This window comes from Opisthorchis viverrini, assembly GCF_000715545.1.
Source record: "Opisthorchis viverrini unplaced genomic scaffold opera_v5_583, whole genome shotgun sequence".
Lineage (NCBI taxonomy): Eukaryota > Metazoa > Platyhelminthes > Trematoda > Opisthorchiida > Opisthorchiidae > Opisthorchis > Opisthorchis viverrini.
The window spans coordinates 125,199-140,533 of NW_008752246.1; the positions used below are offsets into that span (position 1 = coordinate 125,199).

The 15,335-nt window shown below is 40.5% G+C and overlaps 3 protein-coding genes across 3 annotated transcripts in view; 2 read left to right on the forward strand and 1 right to left on the reverse strand.

The window, feature by feature from the left end:
• Positions 1-8,581, forward strand: part of T265_11792 (hypothetical protein) — a gene marked incomplete at both ends in the record, with an annotated part of 33,702 nt that extends 25,121 nt beyond the window's left edge. The window contains 3 exons of the mRNA XM_009178552.1: positions 3,199-3,289; positions 3,538-3,612; positions 8,501-8,581. Coding sequence (XP_009176816.1) covers positions 3,199-3,289; positions 3,538-3,612; positions 8,501-8,581 — 247 coding nt within the window. The remainder of the gene's footprint in view (positions 1-3,198; positions 3,290-3,537; positions 3,613-8,500) is intronic.
• On the reverse strand, positions 2,662-10,447 carry T265_11791 (hypothetical protein; the record flags this gene model as incomplete). Its single annotated transcript, XM_009178553.1, has 2 exons — positions 2,662-2,933; positions 10,333-10,447. 2 exons carry the CDS (start codon positions 10,445-10,447, stop codon positions 2,662-2,664), a joined length of 387 nt encoding a protein of 128 aa, XP_009176817.1.
• On the forward strand, positions 9,413-9,640 carry T265_11790 (hypothetical protein; the record flags this gene model as incomplete). The annotated part of the gene is made up of 1 exon (XM_009178554.1): positions 9,413-9,640. The coding sequence occupies one exon, from the start codon at positions 9,413-9,415 to the stop codon at positions 9,638-9,640; it is 228 nt and encodes a 75-aa protein (XP_009176818.1).
• Positions 10,448-15,335: the final 4,888 nt, after the last annotated feature.

Here is a 15,335-nt window from a genome sequence, read left to right on the forward strand (position 1 = left end):
CATTCAGATGAGATGAATCCCAACGTATGTAAAAATTTTGGTATGGAAACACGCATCTGAAGACCAACAACCGAGGAAAGGGCAAACAATGTTGAATGCTCTTCAAGGCGCGGTAGGCGTTAGCACCATCAGTACTCGCACATCAGGCACAGAGTATCTGCCATACTAGGTCTGGTGTGAGATTAAATGACAAGTGTACACCTAGCGCCTTGTGTCATGCATACAAGTGTAATAAGTACGCAGAGATCCCACAATGGCAAGCAAATACAAGTTACCGACTGTGACCTTGGGATATCCCAGTCTAGTATCATCCTTGCCGGATTGAGGCAAGCGGATCCGCCGATAGGGGATGATCATTGATTGGCGGACCAAAAAGTCGACGTCACAACCTTTTACATGTAGGGATGAAAATATGGCGAGGGAATATTCAACAGCAACATGCTTCTGCTTCTTCTCATTCCACTCAGCTACTCCGCGCAGTCACTCGCATCAGGAAATGACATCACTCCACACAGCATTGCAGAAGTTTCCGCTGTCATTGATTCCCAAATGATAATGCGTAATAGCTCATTCCTGACTGCGAAGTACGGCTTTCTTAATTGGGACCAAAATGTCCTTCCAAAAATGTTGAACTAATCGGGAAGTTCACAAGTTTTGGAAATTGAAAGCCGGAAAATTACGGCAATTTTTCCCTTCAGATATGATTTGAAATGTACCCAGATTTATAGGTAGACCTGATGACGTTAGTTCGTGGCGACGTTTGTGGTTTTGTTAAGGCTGGAAAGAAATTTCATTTTGTGAGCCCAGCGAACCAATATTAAAAAGCCGATAGACACTGTAAACTTTCGCTCTCGTTGTCACCCCTAGGTAGTTTACAAGATGTTTCAAGCCGCGGGAGAATGCCATCAAACTTCAGTAATGACCTGTTTTTAAAACATAACAATAAAAGTGTATGTTTATGGACTAGCGGAGATTGAAGATGAAAAACCACACAGACTTGAATGAAGACCGCCATCTTGAAACGTAGGTTAATTGTGCGTGATCTATGGACATCAACTAACACCCAGTTGCTAAATGCGTTTTTCTTCCGGGACTCTCTGTGGAACTTTGATACGACATGCAAACATTGCGAACGTAGCCGCCTACCGATCCCCAATTTAAGGCTCAGCGAACGCCTGCTCCCATAAGTCTCAACAGTAATGTGGGCAGGAACTGGCAGCTGCTTTCCTGCGAATTTTTATCCAATTTTAATGGGGATCATTCGGCACTTTTGTCAACAACGCACTAATGTTTGTCCTTTTCAGAAAAGGAGATATGCAAGTTTTGCCCAACGCTACCCACGTTTGTGACATTTTGATGTAAATATGGGATTACCTACATCATGCTTATGTAGGAGGATGGATCGTTGATTTGCTCGCTTTCCAAATTATCTGCGTCTGGACTCACGCGGGCTACGCTAGGCCATGAGCCATTGCTTTGACGTGACTTCGGAATTGTGAGCTAACCAGCCAACAGAAGGTAGATTACGGGGTTATACTTTATGACAGGTTAAAGAACCAATATAAATTTGAATGTTGATCCAGGCTTTCGCATTTATGCTGCAAAAATTTGAGTTAATTGTGGTAACACACGCTCCTAGGATACGATTCCGTCGAAATTGTACTCGCTTTAGAGAAGAAAACTCTAAAATGCCACTGATCATCTTACAACACAGATAATGCGGAAGATAAATTAGCAAACTACAACCGTACGCTCAACTAAAGTGGCAACTACCGTTTCGCAAGAGGCACTTTATTGTATCTTGTAAACAAATTGATAACCGCAGTGAATAGCCACCTGACTCACAGATCTACAAACAGAGACCGCATTGTTAGCAGGTGCGCCAATTCGTACCATGCTGCGTGAACGAGTTCGCAGAACCAATGTGCTCAGGGTATCTCAGAATGACAAAGTGGAACCAAAAAAACTGACTGTCGACACCGTTCATAATTGCCGCAGTTGTGTCCTGCTGATTCGTACCATGCTGCGTGAACGAGTTCGCAGAACCAATGTGCTTAGGGTTACTACAGGACGACAAAATGACTCTCAGAAAACCTGACTTTTAACGTCGTCCCCAACAGCTGCTTTTATGTCCGATTGGAGAACACTCGCACTGACATTGGTTGCTTGTTACTGACAACTTACTTTCTTCTAAGCTGCGCGTCATAGCACACTGTTAGTGTGGCCAAATGTGACGCCACTATCTAAGGAGAAGTATGGCCGAAACTGGTAAAATTTAGGCAATGCATGCGCATTATTTTGTTTTATGCGGATTACTTTATTCCGTCCATGCGACCGAGAATGTCCTGTGGTTAGTTACATTTATGGTTAGGTTTACTTTATGCTTAACTTGAAGACATTCAGGAGCTTCCAGGTGGGTACCTCGAGTGCAAAGCCTACATACACGCATTTGTGCTCAAACATACATTATCAAGAATCGCTCAAAATATCATCCTCACCGATTAGATCAGTACAGAAAATGATGCCATGTAACGAAGAGAAGTTGCTTTTAAACATACTTCTTGTTTATCATAGCAGTATTCTGTTGCCATATATAGGATTCTGTTTCCAACCATTATCACTATAAGTGATGTTAGTGTGACGGTGTATATTACTGATGAGTCATCTGAGAAGTGTTTTCGCGTAACTCCGATTCGCGTCTTTTTGGAAAGAGAAATCTATTACAGAATTGTATATTGGCTTCGTAGCATTTTCTTGCATTTGAGTAACATTGAATGAATATCCAGCAAAGTTCAGGAAGACGCGTTCAAGGTGAAGACGGATATTTAGTTTTGTTAACAGGATGCATATTAGGGTTTTGCTCCCCTCTCCAAGAGTCTGTAACCGTTTCTCTGATAAACAACTGTGCGCGTAAGCCTCCTTCCTTTCTGCATCTTCACCGATTAGGTTTGTACAGAAAATGATGGCATGTAAGAAAGAGAATTTGCTTCAAAAATTGCTTCTTGTTTGTTATAGTGGTATTCACGAATAGATTTAAATGTCGAATTCGCTTCAAATAATTCGTCCCTACAGATGTTTTTCAGCAATGATAATGTGTAAGTCCATGGAAACGCATTGCGCTGATTAAATACGTTTTCCTTTGACTTGATACCAGTTTAGAAAATGAATCATTAATTGTAGTTTTCTAGTTTCTTTTAGAAAATGTTTGCCTACATTGATGAAATTTTGGGGTAAAGCTCGAGCGCTACCTCCGTTCGTGTTGCCGAACCATAACGGAGAATATTTTCAGGTGAGAGAATATCCATTTTGAAGAAAAAAACACTGCTAGAGTGGTTACAAACTTTGCTGTGCGTTGTGATATAGACGTTTATAGCACCGGTGCATGGTTTCAGAATGTTTGAGCAGGATCTGATCGGAAGCATCTCTTAAATATTGTTCCAGCCTTATATATAAGTATCGACATTAGAGTCACAAACGCAAAGCCCTAAGATAGACAAAAATTGATAACTATTTTATATTTTCTGTTTTTCCAAGTAGAGGCTACCCAAGTGCATGGGAAGTGACATCACACAGTCCATTAATGAGGTCTACATTCAAAATCTGCCGGGTATGGTTAGAGACACCACAAGGACCCAGAAAAACAAGTGCCCAAAAAACGCTGTAACATTTGACGCAAACTTTCCCCAGTTTATTTTTGCACTCCGATTTCAGGTTGTCGGTCAGCAATCTAGGCTCAATTAATAGGGGCGCGCAGCCAGAGAACGGCATGTATGACGAGTATACGGACAGCTTCCGGATGATCTCTCTGATGACCTGATTGATCCCATTGTCTTCGGGCAACACGTTCGAATGTGTTTCTGTATGTTTCAAGTTTGGTTCCTTAGGTTATTTAACGGAGTGACGAACATTAATGTATTCGGGATCTCGTCATCTGGTCAGAACATATTTAATAGTTAAAATAGGAGCAAAAAATGAAATACGCTGCAAAGATTGGCTGGCAAAACGTAGAAGCAGGAAGGATTGGTAGTCTGCGTGCCTCAAACCCCATATCGCATTTTGTTGGATGCCGTGAAACAGTTAAGAGGACTGTTGAGAGACATTCGGTAGGTTGAAACGTGCCCCGTGATCAAAGCCGACTCATTGTTCCTAAGAAACTTTTTGATGGCACAGTAAGAGGTTTGCAGGCGTATAGCCTCTCCTTCGATTGTAGTCAAGCAACGCGGTTGAAAGGATAATATTTGGCACGGTAAACGACTTGAAATCATTCAATTGGAATGACCACGTGCCCAGTCTCAATTAGGTGCGCCGTAATTGTGCCCCTGACTAAACTGTTGAGGTTAACGGTATTCCGGTGAGAGAGGTGCTCGTGTATTCTCTTGGGAAGTTGTCGTGTCGTGCGCCCAACCTACTCCGCCGAACCTTATACGTGCTGAGGACCGACAACAAGAAGCTGGAATGCGATGCATACCGACAAGTAGACGCCACGATCAGCCACAATGGATTAGCCGAAAATACTTCGATTTGAACGATATGTCTTCTCTGAAGTGGATTTCCCAGCGAATGCGGCCAAAGTGTTATCAGGAGAGGCTGTGCATATTTAGATACTCAAACAAACAATTGCAGACTCATTGGAAACTCTCATTTTCCGTGAAGTTACATCTTTGCCCAAGCAGAACAGCTAGTCTGGTCAAAGCTGTTGTAGAAAGTGAGCACGCCGGCAGCTAATTCTAACCACTGAACTATTAGAAGAATAGATTGTTGAATAAATCTGCAAACGAATGTCTAAATGCGCATATATACGAGAAATCAAGCTGACAAATAAAGTAAATACTAAATCACTCAATTGATCAATTAGTTTGTTCTGTAACAAAACCATGTACGTCATGTGTTTTCGAACAATAACCTAGTGAATCACAATTCATTGCTACTCTTCCAACCTCATATTTCGTCACTAATTTTCGTACTAATTTCGCGCGTTTATAAAAAACAACAATATTTCAGAAATTTACTCGTATGTTTTCAAAAGTTACTATCTGAGTTTGAATGCCGCAATTTGAAAGAGCATTCTTTTAGCAAGAACACAGAAGACTCCTTCTACAAATTTGCTGCTAGCCCTGAAGCTTGGAGCAGCAGCATCATGGTTAATGGGTGATAGAATTTAATTCTTTCCAATAAGTACAGCTGCATCACGTTGCATACCCACATGGAGCGATGCGAAATTACTGTAAACCCAGAAGTAGTTTGGATATATCAAAGGTCCGTTGACGTGTGGAATTCGTGGCGGAAATTCAGCGAAAGACCACTGCGATTTTTTGATTCTCAGCCGGTGAGTCCATGTATTTCTTTTGAAATCAACTTGAAACCACAATGTAACATCTGCAGTTATATCTATCAGTGATGAAGAATTACGCGTGTAAAACGTACGGCTATCATGGATGCTTAAACCAGAGCCAAAAGAACTGTGCTTTCCTTCAAGTTACGTGTTTACATAATGTAAAAGTTAACAGTAGTTTTGCACTCGAAACGTCGCAATAGTTTTGTTGAGGTCTGCAAACAATGACTGCACGACATTTGTGTGAAGTTTAACTTTTTCCTTCTAGTTCACTCCTTCGAATTTTTGATGGATTCCATGAGGATTACATAGATTGAAACGTATTCTTAAAACGAATCTAGGTCAGCTAATTGGCTGACAACATCCGGAGGCTGCTCAACTATAAAATGTGTTGATAATGTGGTTTTATCCAGAGTGTAGACATAATTGGATTTTCGCTGTTTCCGTGTGAATAACTGGCCAGGGTGATGCCTTAATCTTAACTGACAAGGCTTAGCAATGAAACTTCTATCGAATTCCTAAAATCAAAGTATGTTATAGAATTTATGAGTGGACACTTTTCTTATATGCTAATGGAGGACTGACGCTACAGCAACCGCTGGCGGAGCGCCCCAATAATTCAAATTTATAGACAAGGCTTAGCAATGAATCTTCTATCGAATTCCTAAAATCAAAGTATGTTATAGAATTTATGAGTGGACACTTTTCTTATATGCTAATGGAGGACTGACGCTACAGCAACCGCTGGCGGAGCGCCCCAATAATTCAAATTTATTAAAACATAGTATCCCCCCAAAATTCGTGCACCTCCGGGCTTATACAAATTTTTGCTTTCAAAGAGGGCGTGATTTATTTGAGAATGCGCACGATTTTGCCCGCATTTTATGGCATGGTTTGTAAAGATAAGATGCACATGTTAGTAATTAGACCTACCGAGTCCTTAGAGCAAACAATGATAAGGAAGAACAGCGAAAACCGTGGAGTATTTACGCCTGCTTACCAAAGCAACATACTGCAACAGACTACTGTTTGATGTTCACTTCTTTAAAATGGCGTCATCCTGCGCCGGTTTCCTGGCAAATCTCTCCTTCTTTAGCTTGTCGGAGGATATTCCAAAACATACTGGAGCAAATTCCATATACGGACCAAATGGACGCAAATGTTTCTGATTCATGTCTTCATCTGCTACGGTTACAGAATAGGGCTCCATATTATAACACTATTTCAGATGTCCCTCTAATTGAATGCTTCTCAGGACAGCTTTCGAAATGAAGTACATCCAATGTTTTCGCCAGGGTGTAGGGCCACGTAACATGTGCACGAAGTGTGTGACATAATGGAGCAAAAACTTGTCCCTACGACAGCAGAACCCATATACTTCCCTTCGGGCTTCAAAGTTTGTGCTTTTATACTATCGCGAGATTCGTAAATCATTACAAGTTATTTCCGCTGAGTTCCGTTTTTCTGTAAGAAAAAACTCGGTAACGGTGGTTTTCTCAACAGCGTCTAATAGAAAAGTCAAATGTACACAATGGCACCTTATTCGGCTAGAACGAAGTGAGCTTATGATTACTTTAGTAGTGTGTGCACGGAACCCGCTACTTCGCACACTGAGCACCTCGCGTTCTGACTGTTTTACCTGGTTCGGATTAACTTTATGCTGACATAGCCTGAAGCATAGAATTTCGCAAATTGTATTGTTGTTTCTGTTTAATAAAGCCATTCCAAGACGGTGCTTCACAAAGGAAACTTCAACATAATTCGTGCAGACCACTTGAAAGCCCCCAACGAATTTTTGCGTACATCAAAAGCCCATCTTATTTGGGGCTTTGAACGCTTGTTCATTTGTGTTATAAAATAGCAAAACCGACGGATCCCTGGTTACAGCATCCGAGCCAAGAAATCCACCTCCAAATCGGTTTCCTCTTTGTAGTGTTTATTTGCGAGAACTAGGCCAAACTGATGAAGAGCAAGTATTCTTGTGCTGCCTAAAATCATTCATGCTCTAGATTACCAACTTTTGACTACTAGCTTATACGCGTGCAAAAACCGTTTGCGTCCGCACCGCTAGTCTGCACTCAAGGCGCAATTAATTCCTCGGGAATGGAATAACAAAACGTCAGGCTAATGAAGCAATTCTACCCTACTATAATTTCAATATATTCCAAACAATTAAAAATATAGGTTTTCGTGAATAGCACCCTTGAAAAATATTTATTACTTTAACTAAATTGAATCAAATGAGAACAATTGTGTTAATGATTATATATATATGTATGTTTATTTATATAAATATTTAATTAATATATATAATCAATATAAATATATAAACATATATACAAGCAAATAATATTAAAATTAATAATATTTATATTTGTATTTATACAAATAATAATAAAGACATGACTGTTATATATCTAATTATTATACATATAATCATTATACATATAGATTATTATCAATATTACTATTACCATTATATTAAGTTTAAGAGTTTTTTAAGTTTACGCTTGCTTTTCAGGAAATTATACATGTATATTATATGAATATGAATATATAATTATTACGTAAGTAATATATGTATTAAGATAAAGATTTGTATAACATTTAACATGCTTTTAAATATGTGCGTGCTGTTCAGGAAAATACTGGTGGTTTAAATCCGCTGCGATGTCTTGCAAATACATAGGGGTATTATGATTTATTACCTCTGCGTCCTTACATTGTAATGCAATATTTTCACAATGCAGGCGGAATTAACACTGACGAATATGGTTATTCTTGTACGGGCCACATATGATGGATTCGAGAAATGCCACTGTCAATGTGTTGTTCAAAAATCTGCCAACAACTGTTGTCCAACCTTCCAGTGGTTCCCAAGAATAGAATATTCCACAGTTCAGCTATATTGTCTTCTCATGGCAAAACGACGAGACTTTTAGGCCGTGGACATCGAGTCAAAAACTCGTGACGAATAGTTTACACAAAAAAGATCAACCACACATTTTGTTTGCAAATCAAAGTTTAGTTTGCTCGTAACTCCAAACAAAGTAAGCTCCATCGTCGAAAATCCTCTATATTCCACATACCAGTTGATTATTTTGACAGTAATTATGGATTAGTTCATGTGACATTCGTGTATCAAACTTTGCTCTCTGTTGCTCACAGTCGCAGATTCGCTATGATGTGCTCCCCAACAAACTCCAAAACGAGCTTCCTTCTGGAGTGAATTTGATGATTATCAGCTGAGTGCAACGAATGTGAGACGGAGGTCCGGGTTAAGAACGGAACCCTTCATTTTCCCCGAGGTCTCACATTGTTGGAAATGCGATATATGGTGATCCAAAGAGACATATAAACCAGATGAAACCACTGCGAATGCCGTGAGGTTGACCAAGAATCTGTGTGGCTGAAGACAATGGAGACAAACAGAAGACAAGTGTCCAAACAAATGGATCTCTCATAAAAATGTGGCTCGCCTCATTTTTGCTCAGGCAGCCAGCGCACTCAGAATTGCGCAGGATCTTGTTGTACTAAATTTCGGTAGCTAAAACAACGAAGAACTTTCATGTTTCAAAACAAATAGCAACTATGGCACTTTCCAAGAGGATGCCGGAAACTCGTGTAAATTACTGAGTAACTGTACCAATGACCATCGGGCAATGAGCACAGCACTGCACGAAATGCGGCTTCAATGTATTTACAGGAAAACGGAAACAGCTGACTACTTTCGTGAGGGAAGCAGCTGGTGAAATACGTGACTGGTGGGCTGGTAAGTATGGCATTTCGGTGCACATCATAAAAGCGATCAACAAATGCATCCCCCCATATTCCCGCGCATCTTTTGTTAATGGCAAATAATGACCAAGTGATTGAGAAATGAGTGTAACCGTAGTTAAAAAGCGTTCCGCCTGACAAACAGATGTTTGATGCTGTTGGTGGTAGAGTTGCAGGTTTCATGAAGAATCTCGTATGCAAAACGCATGCATGGGGAGATTCGCCATTCTGTATATTCACATAACGTATTTATTAATGGCACCGCGCTGAAGCAGTGTTGCGTAAGCCCTGTACAAGCTTGCAATGTTTGGTGACGCGGATTCACAAAGATTACCGATGGTAGTCTCAGCGCGCCATTTGAAGAAATCTGAACAATACAAAGATGTGCGCGAAACGGTTAAGATGAATCTGACCTTGACCCATGTGACCAATGTCTATTACTCGGATTTACAGCTTATGGAAGCCAACACAATGAATGAATGCTATTGTGGAATCAATGACAGCTTGATGGTGAACACAGGTCGCAAATGACAGTGAAATCAACCTTATATCAGGCGGCGATTCTGTCTTCAGTTAGCAGATTTTTGATCTCTGTGCGCAGGGGGACGGATTGTTGAAGAAGACAGGAAATATAGGAATTTGTTGAATTTGTTGTTCAAAGCAAAATAGAACTCTAAGTGGACGACGAAAGGCGGTTAGTTTGTGGACCTGTTTGTGTGGTGGGTAAACCGTTGGGCATTTTCGTTCAAAGGACCCGGATGGCAAACCAAACGGGATTTTCATAGGTTCGGCGGCGATAATTACGTAGGCGGCAATCTCAGCAGACAGACAATAGCATGGCAGACGAGCTCTAAGCGCATACAATAATCAAAGTGTGTTTCATTCTTGTTGATGTGAGGTGATGAAGCACAACCTGTCTCATTAATGAGAATTCTTTAGTGTGCCCACCCTATGTGTTCGTGATGCCCAAAAAGGCCCTTCTTAGCGGCAAACCATAATTCCGATCAGAACCGTCTGTCCTGTATACTAACTGCGATATACAATTCAATCATAATCTCACCATTTATAAAACGGAAAACACTGTTGCTGTTTTGGACTGTTCACAAGTTCAGCAGTTACAAAAGGCTTACATGAAAGTCACGAGGATCTGTTGCTCAGTCAACAAATCAAGAAACCCGCTGGACAACAGTGAAGTTACATATAAGGAAGCAAAATAAAATAACCCATTGTTCGGAAAGTTTGTCGAAAACGAGCCACATGAATGAAGCTCAGTCCGACGAAATACTCGTCAGTTATCTGTCGATGTCCTTGTTCACCGCCCAAAAGAAGTAAGGCCATTTCGGTGTTTCCCAAAACAACATAGTTTGCTTAAGGCAGAGCTTTCTGCCTTGGCAGGGAATACTTGTACAGGACTACCGGTGTAGGGTGAATCTATTCCCATTTTGTAATGTTTTCCTCTTTGCACTAGGAGTGGATCGTCGCACCTCGACTTAATTATCGGGGCACTAAACAGAGATAGGCAACATCCGATGGAAAGTCGTCACGAACAACGAAAAATCGTTGCCGCCACTTAAACCGATATTTGAATAAAAACACTGAGATCTGTTTTTCAGTAAAAATGAATCGTATATCAGTTTGGTCATCGATAAAAATGTGGTACGAAATAACCGCCGAACTTTGCTTAAATTTCCAGAGGATTTGCGGAAAAAAGTTGGCGATATCATCATCGAACTGAACAATGATAAAATCAAAATGATTCTTCCCAAAAATTATAGTTTCCAAAATCTCATGCAGATGTGCTTGCTCGAGTCACACGTTTTGTATATTTTCCGCAAAAACGCTTTTGTGTCCGATAAACCTGACCTTCATGTTAAAATGTTCCTGTTATGGACACATGGAAAATTCCCTTGTAAAATTATACAATGGTTTTACTATCGCAACATGAAGCAGCTTGACGGAAATGAGATGTTAAAAATGCTATTTTGAAAATACTCAGCAAACCAAATGGTGTCCGAAGATGATGTGGCCGCTGGTGTGTTAACTATCTGTAAAAAAATTAACCCATTGATTTTGGAAGTCGACATAGTCGTCCATATTTTGCGTCCTGATGGCTGAAGGACGGGCAGCTTCCTTCATTTCGGTAGTCTAAATTTCAAATAGCTCCCCGATATAGTGCACTGGAAATTTAGATTCTGGAAGACGATGCTTGATGAATTGGTTGAACCTTGATAAGAAGCAGAATGAGACTCTCGGTTTAAAAAAAATCAAACTATCATAGTTTAATTTTTCGGGCGAATTTAGTCGAAATCGAATGATTTTCGACCACAAGGTCGTGCCGACCGTTCGTCCTTGTGAATGACATATCCTGAATACTACCTTCTTTGCAAATATGACCAGCTGGAATCTTGAGCATCATATGTGTAATGGTCGGAAATCAGACCGTAAAAAGGCAAGATTTGTCCACTTTCTTTGTTCCAGTCAGGCTTCGTAGAGAACAAAAACACCTTAATAGGCGTATGGTCCAAAAATTATCATGGCATGGGACTTGTTTCACCTACGGTATTTCCAAGCCTTCCGACATGCGGTGAATTCTGTTACAGAACAAAACACTGATTTAAAGCTATGCTCATGGTTCACGTAGTTCCTCACTTGGCGTCAGACGAACAAGCATGATGTCGTTTCCGGATAGTTAGAATTCCGCTTCCTCAGAAATGTATTTTAATCATTCTAATTCGAGGGAATCCTGTACGAGCCAAATACGAACATGTGTTCGGTGGTACACCGGGTAATTTAACTAAACAGTGATCCGCACTACGGAGAGCACAGTGGTGGACAACCATGGAACTAAATGAGGTATTCCCCGTACAACTCGCTACCCAGTGTGTTGGCAACGTGACCTTTATCCACGTGGCTACAGATGCGCCAATTGCGGCCGACTTTGAAGGCCAGTGACGTTCTTGTTTCCAGTTGTTATCCAAATTTTCCGCTTCAGCATATGAAGCTGCAGGCACTGGATACCAATTCTCCATATGTGCCTTCGTCACAAAAACCCTTTCGAATAAATCGTGGTTGTTTGGCGCCGAGCATTTAATAGTGAAGCATGTCAGCTGATGACCACGATGACGGCAAGGAGTGCTTGAGTCTTTCAACAAGGCAAACTGTCTTTCAGGTCATTATAATGTAGGTTATTTTGGTAGGTGTACCTGACTATTTCAACTTGGCGAAATTCATTCCTCAAGAAATTTCTGTCTGAAATCAGCGCAAAATATGGACTGTCAGAACCTCACTTAAAGGTTTTAACCTACTGTAGCGTCGAAAATGATTTTTCCCAACGCATAAGCTGAGAATTTATGATATCTAGTTGGAAACCGGATGCTACGGATGAAGCATACGAGTAGTATGTGGTTTTCTCGAAACTCCAAATTGATCTAATGGAAGGTAAGTATATTGCAGAATTTGCAGATCTGCTGTGCAGCATTCGGTTTTAATTGCGTGATTGTCAATGAATAGCCAAGAGAGTTCAGGAAGACGCGTTGTGGACAAAGATGGATATTCAATTTGCAAAAAGAAGGTGCATATGATAGTTTTGATTCTCTATTCAATAGTCTGTAAGTGTTTCGTTGGTGCTTTCTAACAAAAAGCTCCACGGCTAAAAGCTCTCCTCTTTCCACTGGTACTGTACCACTGTTTTGATGACCGCTCACATAGGCTGAGGTTATCTAATAGAAGTCGGAATTCGAGTTCGGACCCCCTAACCAACGTTTCACGCACACAACCAAATGTTAGCTTCTGTTTTAATGCAGTTAACGGCTACTGGCATGTTCGTAAAGATAACTCAACTTTGCTCAATTTCGGTTGTGTGCAACATAATGTGTGAGTATATGGACCAGTTTATTTTACCTTTTGGCGGTTATTCAAATTGGGAAGAGTTACAATGTTACATGACACGCATCTTCTACGGCGGCTGTTTTTGCATATAACTAATTTTGGTTGCAAAATTAAATTCACAATATGCGGTCTGGAACAGGCTCTCAGTAAATTTTAAATTACCCGCATTTTCGCACCATGATGAACGTATGCTTTCTAAGAAAGTAGTATTTATTCCGTAGGTTGCTTAGCTTGCGCTTTCTCACCTCAGCCCCCTTGGGTGAAGAACAAGTAGGGCACCCACCACATGCGCTCATTTCGCAGATACTGATATCAACCAGATTCAGAGCACCCACTGCAAATGTGAAACTGTGGGAGATACAGCGACTGTTTTAGAAGGATCATGAGATCATGGGAAGCATGGGTCGGTAGACCCACAGAGGAACGCTTCTCCATAAGAAGAATTACTATGGTTATGAAACCCGATTTACCTATCGATTTGCCGTGGTAGCCTATTTGGATTGGATGATTTCTGATTGATAATTTTGGCTTCAAAATTATACCCAACTGATTTAGCAATGGTTTTTGGGAGCACTTTATTCCCCACGATCATTTATTTTGTATGCTATCGCTTGTATATGTCTGTCCGTGAAGGGTAAAGCAGAATCTCCTCGACAAAAATGTGCCTAGTGATCGTGAGTGTATATGAATGAATTTTAGTTTAAGACCAGGTTAGAGATCGTGAAGGCTTCAGATTTGGGCGATTAAACTGCTGCCTCCAATTTGCTCCAAATGCCTGGAAAACATTATTTCGATTACACTCTTCTGTAATGCACTTGTATCTGCACCATTTCCAAGGTTACCTGTGTAGAAATGATGGACTTGACGCGAAGATAAAACAACCGTTATGTCCTGATGATAGTTCTACCGGTTCAAGAGGTCAGCTGGATTAGTGTGACTGAAAATTTGTTTGGTGTACAACGATTTGTCTTCAGAAATCGATCGCTTATCTACACCCCGATTGGCAGAAAGCTACTAGTATTCAGATTGCACAAAGTGATTACCCGAAGTAGTGCCCTTTTTATCCTCTTTTAGATATCTGAAACTATTTTCCAAAGTTTTGTGACACATGTCTCCTGACAGATTTGTGAACTTTCACGATTGAGTAAAAATGAATCGTATATCAGTTTGGTCATCGATAAAACTGTGGTACGAAATAACCGCCGAACTTCGCTTAAATTTCCAGAGGATTTGCGGAAAAAAATTGGCGATATCATCGAACGTGAGCGTGATAATAATCAAAATGATTCTTCCCAAAAATTATAGTTTCCAAAATCTCATGCAGATGTGCTTGCTCGAGTCACACGTTTTGTATATTTTCCGCAAAAACGCTTTTGTGTCCGATAAACCTGACCTTCATGTTAAAATGTTCCTGTTATGGACACATGGAAAATTCCCTTGTAAAATTATACAATGGTTTTACTATCGCAACATGAAGCAGCTTGACGGAAATGAGATGTTAAAAATGCTATTTTGAAAATACTCAGCAAACCAAATGGTGTCCGAAGATGATGTGGCCGCTGGTGTGTTAACTATCTGTAAAAAAATTAACCCATTGATTTTGGAAGTCGACATAGTCGTCCATATTTTGCGTCCTGATGGCTGAAGGACGGGCAGCTTCCTTCATTTCGGTAGTCTAAATTTCAAATAGCTCCCCGATATAGTGCACTGGAAATTTAGATTCTGGAAGACGATGCTTGATAAATTGGTTGAACCTTGATAAGGAGCAGAATGAGACTCTCGGTTTAAAAAAAATCAAACTATCATAGTTTAATTTTTCGGGCGAATTTAGTCGAAATCGAATGATTTTCGACCACAAGGTCGTGCCGACCGTTCGTCCTTGTGAATGACATATCCTGAATACTACCTTCTTTGCAAATATGACCAGCTGGAATCTTGAGCATCATATGTGTAATGGTCGGAAATCAGACCGTAAAAAGGCAAGATTTGTCCACTTTCTTTGTTCCAGTCAGGCTTCGTAGAGAACAAAAACACCTTAATAGGCGTATGGTCCAAAAATTATCATGGCATGGGACTTGTTTCACCTACGGTATTTCCAAGCCTTCCGACATGCGGTGAATTCTGTTACAGAACAAAACACTGATTTAAAGCTATGCTCATGGTTCACGTAGTTCCTCACTTGGCGTCAGACGAACAAGCATGATGTCGTTTCCGGATAGTTAGAATTCCGCTTCCTCAGAAATGTATTTTAATCATTCTAATTCGAGGGAATCCTGTACGAGCCAAATACGAACATGTGTTCGGTGGTACACCGGGTAATTTAACTAAACAGTGATCC